Consider the following 8,412-nt stretch of genomic DNA (forward strand, 5'->3'; position numbering starts at 1 on the left):
TGGACACAAATAATAAACCATTCTTCATTCTGGGTTTGATTTACTGCTTCATTAAATTTTCTAAATGAGTGGAAATAAAAGTATTAATGATTTATTTCAGGCATTGCTGTAGGAGAACAAGCTGTAGTTCTTCTGTGTAACTGGATGATGCTACTCTGGCTCAAACTTTAAATCTATATATCACTCCAACTGTGTGTGTGTGTGTGTGTGTGTGTGTGTGTGTGTGTGTGTGTGTGTGTGTGTGTGTGTGTGTGTGTGTCTGTGTGTGTGTGTGTGTGTGTGTGTGTGTGTGTCTGTGTGTGTGTTTTGGGAGTGGGGACCAGAACACTGGTGGACAGACACAGACAGCCATCAGGCCCATAAGGACCTGAGTCATTAACTAAAATCATGTAATTAATACTATCATAATTCTTGTCTCAGCTCTGATCTTAAAACTCTGGGACACCAGTCCTGTTAGTTTAGATCTTAGTCTGTAGGATCTCTCAGGTAGTGGCTGAACGATCACTTCTGAGCGTTTTATGGAGCTGGCTAGAAGCCAAGCCGCTGCTGAAGATACGAGCTGACGTCAACAAGAGCTCTCATCCAAAACATGGAGATGAAGCTTCTTCAGGATATCAGCTGAGGGGGCGGGGCTAATTACACAGGTATTTCCTCTTTATGATTATTTTGGAATAAACATTTTTTTATCAGTCCAACTAAATCAATCTCAGATCTGATGATGAGCTGAAGCGTGTTGCTCCTGAAGCAGAAGTGAGGGTTTGGTCACATGCAGGACAAACATGTGACCATCATACTTCACACTCTGACCACAGAGTTCACATGGAGGTGATGCACCCCCACGCCACCCTTACACTGCAGGAATACAGCCAGTCTGGGAGGAGGTCTGAGCTGGTTTTACTGGAAGAACTGGGAGATGATGTCATCACAGTAGTAATATCTCAGCTGTAGGTGAACAGGTCTAATCAAGCTTTCCTCTCAGGGATCTGCAGCAGGATGTTTAAATCAGTAAAGTGGAGCAAGAAGTAAATAATTTCATGTTTCCTTCATAGGATGGATACCAGGAATTTATTACATTATCAGATGATTACTTCCTGTGTCTGAGAGTAGTGTAACTTGGGGAAACAACGTTAAACTGAACTCCTAAAATACATAAAAGTTCCTTTTGCTGTAAAGGGTGGTGGAGTTCGATATGTGACCAGCAGAGGGTGCAGTTCTCCCCCTCAGAAGTCTGATACAAAGAGAGAGGAAGAGGAGGAAGAGTCCAGTTGAGAGTCAGATGGATCATGGCTCCCAGGAGGATGGAGACCAAACCGGTGATCTTCTGTCTGAAGACGCTGCTGCTGATCTACTCCTTCATCTTCTGGGTGAGAGAAGTCTTCATCATCTCTAACTGTGTGTGTTTAATAAGAGGAGGAGGAGGAGGAGGAGGAAGATCAGCTCCTAAAGACAGACAGGGGCTATCACCAGAGCCCTCTACAACTAGAATTAAACTTTTTATTTATTCATGAAGTTCTTTTAGGATTAAAGTTGAATGTTTTAGAGCGTCTGAGCTGAAAGGTCGGGTCATTATCTGGACCCTGAGGAATGAGGAGGAGGAGGAGGGGGGTGCCCTCACATAACCATGATAATTAAGAACCTCCAGCTGACACAGACTAAACGTTAAAATGCTACAAACAAACTGATGAACCAGAGTAGAACTCGGTGGTCCAGTCCAAACCAGACCAGGGTCAGAGCCAGATGTTTCCTCTGGTTCAGGTTGGAGAGTCAGACTATAGTCAGACTGGAATCTGGTGGTCTTCCAGATCAATCAAGTCTCTGACGAGTCTCGTGTGTCAGTCTGTGAGTCAGAAACACAAAGGGTCGGGTAAGGGTAAGGGTGAGGTTTATACAGGTGCTGGCCAGTAAATTAGAATATCATCAAAAGGTTGAAAATATTTCAGTAATTCCATTCAAAACGTGAAACTTGTACATTATATTCATGCAATGCACACAGACCAATGTATTTCCGATGTTTATTACGTTTAATTTTGATATTTATAGGTGACAACCAATGAAAACATCAAATCTGGTATCTCAGAAAATTAGAATATTCTAAAGGCCAATGAAAAAATGTTTGTTTCTCTAATGTTGGCCAACTGAAAAGAATGAACATGAAAAGAATGTGCATGTATAGCACTCAATACTTAGTCGGGGCTCCTTTTGCCTCAATAACTGCAGTAATGCGGCGTGGCATGGACTCGATCAGTCTGTGGCACTGCTCAGGTGTTATGAGAGCCCAGGTTGCTCTGATAGTCGTCTTCAGCTCCTCTGCATTGTTGGGTCTAGCGTATTGCATCCTCCGCTTCACAATACCCCATAGATTTTCTATGGGGTTAAGGTCAGGCGAGTTTGCTGGCCAATCAAGGACAGGGATACCATGGTCCTTGAACCAGGTGCTGGTGGTTTTGGCACTGTGTGCAGGTGCCAAGTCCTGTTGAAAGGTGAAGTCTGCATCCCCATAAAGTTGGTCAGCAGCAGGAAGCATGAAGTGCTCTAAAACTTCCTGGTAGACGGCTGCATTGACCCTGGACCTCAGGAAACAGAGTGGGCCAACACCGGCAGATGACATGGCACCCCACACCATCACTGACGGTGGAAACTTTACACTGGACCTCATGCAACGTGGATTCTGTGCTTCTCCGCTCTTCCTCCAGACTCTGGGTCCTTGATTTCCAAAGGAAATGCAGAACTTGCTTTCATCAGAAAACATAACTTTGGACCACTCAGCATCAGTCCAGTCCTTTTTGTCCTTGGCCCAGGCGAGACGCTTCTTACGCTGTTTCTTGTTCAAGAGTGGCTTGACACACGGAATGCGACACCTGAATCCCATATCTTTCATGAGTCTCCTCGTGGTGGTTCTTGAAGCGCTGACTCCAGCTGCAGTCCACTCTTTGTGGATCTCCCCCACATTTTTGAATGGGTTTGTCGTCACAATTCTCTGCAGGGTGCGGTTATCCCTAGAGCTTGTACACTTTTTTCTACCACATTTTTTCCGTCCCTTCGCCTGTCTGTTAATGTGCTTGGACACAGAGCTCTGCGAACAGCCAGCTTCTTTAGCAATCACCTTTTGTGTCTTGCCCTCCTTGTGCAAGGTGTCAATGATTGTCTTTTGGACAGCTGTTAAGTCAGAAGTCTTCCCCATGATTGTGGTGCCTTCAAAACAAGACTGAGGGACCTTTTAAAGGCCTTTGCAGGTGTTTTGAGTAAATCAGCTGATTAGAGTGGCAGCAGGTGTCTTCTATATTCAGCCTTTTCAGAATATTCTAATTTTTTGAGATACCAAATTTGGAGTTTTCATTAGTTGTCACTTATGAATATCAAATTTAAATGTAATGAACATTGGAAATACATTGGTCTGTGTGCATTGCATGAATATAATGTACAAGTTTCACGTTTTGAATGGAATTACTGAAATATTTTCAACCTTTTGATGATATTCTAATTTACTGGCCAGCACCTGTAATTTAGGTGCAAAAAACAAATTCTGTAAGTTGGCACAAGTACGGAGCCCCTAGAGGGACACAAGAGAACACAAAGTCAGACGCTCCTCTGGCAAACACCTTGGATCCTTGGTAGGAAAACACATTTCTGTTGCTGTGCTGACACTTCCTGTTGTCAGCCAGCTGGGTGAGGGCGGAGGCGGCTTCTGACGCGCTTCTATTCATAAATCAAACCCATTTTTGTCTGTGAGTTAGTCTTGTTTGTTCTCTTCATCTTTTACGGTTGCTTTACCTTTAGTTTCCTGTTCATCCCAACCCTATCGACCTGGTTTGGGTCTCGTTCCATTTGCAGTTTGTTTATCCAATCATATTCTTCCGTCTTCTTTGGTCCTTATCCAGTTTTTACCTGCTCAGATTTTTCCTGAGACTCTATTCGATCTGTTCTGATTCAGTGAGAAGGTTAAAGGTCAAACCAGTGAGCAGGTATGCGCTCTTTGGTGCTGCCTGCAGCACAGGTGGATAAAGGATTCCGTATTAGGATCAGCAGGAACTTTTCCCAGCAGAACTTTGTGTTTCCTGACTGGAGATTACGTCTCAGTCCCAATCAGTAAAACCAGTAAAATTCCTTTTATTTAGTTTTAAGTTTAACCATCAAACATGCAGAGGGAACAAATTTTCCAAAGTTAGAGTTCAGCTTAACACAAAGATTTCTGACATATTTTAGTTTAATTGATTATTGAAGTGAACAATTCTGATTTATCAGATCTTTTTGGACACAATCTGTCATCTGTCTCACAAACACAAACATGTTCTTTCATCCTGAAGCAGAGCGAAGCCTCGTCAGATAGATTTCTGATCACAACTTGACTCTATTAGATACACTCCTGCAGGCTGAGGAGTAAAATATCTGCTCCTCTTTCATCCTGCAGCAGATTTAAAACCTCAACCTCCTCAAAAACCACCGACCCCTGATCAGCTGTCCTGGTGAGGATCAGGGACAACCGTCGGGTTTCAATCATCAACAAACCTTTAAGCTGCAGATGCTCTTTGTGATGAAACAAGAAATAAAACCACAAAACTTTAGTTTTTATTCAATAAAAGCTAATATTAAAGATATTCATATTTAGAAGCTAAAGACACTTTTATATTAACCCTTTGATGCATAATGGTCACTACAGTGGACAGGTACTCAAAATTGTTATTTATTTGTTTTTGCTATTAAGCACAGCTGTTGAAGACTTTATTGCATTTATTCTCCTCCATTTGGACTTCAGTAAGCCAAGCCAACATATTTCATGCCCAGAATGCACGCTGTCCACTGAGATGGACATGTAATAAAATATTTGTAAATTATACAATTTTACAAAAAATATTTGTTGAAATTTGTTTCATTCACACCTAAAGACGAATGAAAAAAATTGTTAAAAAAATCATGTTTGAAGATTTCATAATTCAAGCATCAAAGGGTTAATAATATTTATGCAGTTTTACTTGTTTATTCTGAATCTTTTGGTCACAGATATTACTCACACATGCATGATGAGTTATAAATATAGAAAATCTACTAAATTTACAGGTTAAACACCCTCATGATGACTCTGGCTGTTCCTGGATCAGATCTGAACATCTTTGACTTTTTCTTATCTTTGTTGCTGAATCGCTGCTCGGTTCTGACGGGTCCAACACAAAAACACCAGATTAATGCACACACACACACACACACACACACACACACACACACACACACACACACACACACACACACACACACACACACACACACACACACACACACACACACACACACACACACACACACACACACACACAATGGCAGCAGGGCTAAATAAATAAAGCATTTGATCTTCTCGTTCATGCACACTTTCAGTTAAACCTTTTTTATTTTTATAGATTTAAATATGTGATTGTTCAACAAAGAGACCAGTGATTCAAATATTTGAATGAGCTAAAATATAAATTATGTTGAATAAAATAAAAATATTTTGCAGAAAATCAATATTAAAGACAAACTATCTTCTGTAATTAATGTGAAAGTGTTTCACCAGAAAATATGATTTCATATATTTAATATTTATACTTTATCTTTTTAAATCAAGTTAAAGTATGTTTGTTTCAGATTCTTTAAAACAAGCTTCTGATTGGCTGATGTTTTTGCCTCTCCCCTCTCAGGTGACAGGCGTGGTCCTGTTACTGGTGGGACTTTGGTGGAAGCTCATGTTAAGTCCTTACATGCTGCTGATCCCCAGCAGCCCCTCCAACGCGCCCTACGTGCTCGTTGGTACCGGTGCTGCCATCATGCTGTTTGGACTCTTCGGCTGCTTCGCCACCATCAGAGGACACCCCTGGATGCTGAAACTGGTCGGTTTAACTGAGAGTTAGTCTCTGTAATCTACCTTCGAACTTTCAACTAATTTATTTTGGATTTCTGGTAGAAACAATTCATTTGATCACTGGGAATAATTGACTCGCACGTTCTGACCTTTGACCTTTCTACAGTACGCTGTGTTTCTATCTCTGGTCTTCATGATTGAACTTGTTGCGGATCTCTGGATTTGTCTTCCGTCATGAGGTCATAAATATTTCTGTTTCAACTCTTTAACTCGGCTTAATTGGGTTTTTTTTTAGACGGAAGAATTTTTGTGTGTTTTTAGATGAAAGACGCCTTTCTTTCTTCATACACCGAAGCTGTGAGCAGGTATAATAAATATGATGCCAGAAGTCAGGCGGTGGATGACCTCCAGCGCAGAGTGAGTATCACTAAATAATCATTTCAGCTCTACAAGGGATTTGTTAGACTTGTCAGGCCCAAACAGGTGAAATAATCCAAGATATAAACATCTTTCTAGGTGTTCCTCTGGGATTTATTCTCAGAAAACTCATATTTTGAGTTTTGATATTTTTTCATCTTAAGCTCCTCATTCAAACAACAGACATCATAGCTTTAAATATAGAGTTTATGGTGCTCCTTATGGATCTGTAATGCGACACATTCCCTCCCTTCTAGATCCGACCATATGCAGACAATACTCTTATTCATAGGAATAACACACAAGCAGCCTTTAGACTTTACTACCATTTCTGTGTCTCTCTAGCTACATTGCTGTGGGGTTTATAACTACACCAACTGGTTCAACAGTCCCTATTTTTATTCTGGAGGGATTCCTGCCAGCTGTTGTGTCACCTTTGCTGAATGTAGTGGAGCCGAACTGAAGAATGCAACTCTGGCCGTCCGCAAAATCTATAAACAGGTGAGAAGTTTAGGTACACTGGTTCAGAAGAAGGAATGGATGGATGGATGGATGGATGGATGGATGGATAGTTTACTGGCTAAAATTTGGATGGATGGGTGGATGGATAGAAGGATGGATGATGGATGGAGGGAGGGAGGGATTGAGGATGGATAGTTTCCTGGATGAAAGATGGATGGATGATGGATAGATGGATAGATGGATTGATGGATGATGGATGAAATTTGGATGTATGGATGGATGGATTGATGGATGGATGATGGATGAAATTTGGATGGATAGATGGATGGATAGATGATGAATGGATAGTTTACTGGATGAAAGTTGGATGAATAGAGGGAGGGATGGATTGATGGATGGATGATGCATGAAATTTGGATGTATGAATGGATGGATAGTGTACCGGATGAAAGTTGGATGGATGGAGGGATGGATAGATGATAGATGGATAGTTTATGGGGTGAAAGTTGGATAGATGGATGGATGGATGGATGGATGGAGGGAGGGATGGATGGAGGGCTTGATGGATGATGGATGGATGGATTGATGGATGGTTGCTGGATGAAATTTGGATGTATGTATGTATGGATGGATGGATAGATGGATGGATAGATGATGAATGGATAGTTTACTGGATGAAATTTGGATGGATGGGTGGATGGATGGAAGGAGGGAGGGATGGATGGAGGGCTTGATGGATGATGGATGGATGGATTGATGGATGGTTGCTGGATGAAATTTGGATGTATGTATGTATGTATGGATGGATAGATGGATGGATAGATGATGAATGGATAGTTTACTGGATGAAATTTGGATGGATGGGTGGATGGATGGAAGGATGGATGATGGATGGAGGGAGGGATTGATGATGGATGGATAGTTTCCTGGATGAAAGTTGTATTAATGGAGGGATGGATGGAAGGAAGGATGGATGGATGAATGGATGGATAGATGGGTGGACTATGAGGATGAATGGAAGACAAAGAGATATATCACCTGTCTCTTTTCATCCACAGGGCTGTTATGATGTGGTGGTCTCCTTCATTGAAGAGAACATGGGAATCATTGCTGGCGTGACCTTTGGCATTGCCTTCTCACAGGTACCAGTTTCTCCTCATCCTCTAAAGTTTGACTCGATTATAATTAACAGAGCTAAGCTGAGCTGATAGAGATGTTCTGTTTCAGGTGATTGGGATGTCTCTGGCCTGCACTCTCTCTCACTTCATCAGCACCAACCAGTACGAGATGGTCTGACAGGTGAGTCATCACCCAGTCTGACCTCAAACTCCTTCATAAAATCTGTATTCTTTAATGTCCTGATAAGGATGCCCGTGGTTTGACCTGCCTCCTTTGTTTTCTTTTACAGAGGCCACAGTGCTGTTTATCACCATGGAAACCTGCCAGAGTACACAGCTCATTCTTGTTGTTTTTTTTTCTTTTCTTTTCTTGTTTTGGGGTAGGTGGTGGTGGTGGTGGTGGTGGGGGGGGGGGGGGGTATTGTGTGTTTTTTCCACCAGAGGGTGCTAAAGTTCCAGACTTTTGTCATTATCGTCAAGAGATGGTTACTTCCTGTTTGCTCAGTTATCTTTTCAGGATGATGTGAAGTTTATCTAAAGACACTCAGATGCATTTACTCGTGATGAAAAAAAATAAAAGGCTTC

At 41.6% G+C, this 8,412-nt stretch overlaps 1 protein-coding gene across 1 annotated transcript; it reads left to right on the top strand.

The window, feature by feature from the left end:
- The first annotated feature begins 903 nt into the window (after nucleotides 1-903).
- On the top strand, nucleotides 904-8,210 carry LOC107384583 (tetraspanin-7). Its single transcript, XM_015957916.3, is given in 9 exon segments — nucleotides 904-1,364; nucleotides 5,670-5,858; nucleotides 5,997-6,040; nucleotides 6,042-6,069; nucleotides 6,152-6,247; nucleotides 6,593-6,748; nucleotides 7,768-7,851; nucleotides 7,937-8,008; nucleotides 8,118-8,210. Coding segments are annotated over 8 exon segments (747 nt in total). The 5' UTR covers nucleotides 904-1,283; the 3' UTR covers nucleotides 8,006-8,008; nucleotides 8,118-8,210.
- Nucleotides 8,211-8,412: the final 202 nt, after the last annotated feature.

This window comes from Nothobranchius furzeri, chromosome 3 (genome assembly GCF_043380555.1).
Source record: "Nothobranchius furzeri strain GRZ-AD chromosome 3, NfurGRZ-RIMD1, whole genome shotgun sequence".
NCBI classification, from domain to species: Eukaryota; Metazoa; Chordata; class Actinopteri; order Cyprinodontiformes; family Nothobranchiidae; genus Nothobranchius; species Nothobranchius furzeri.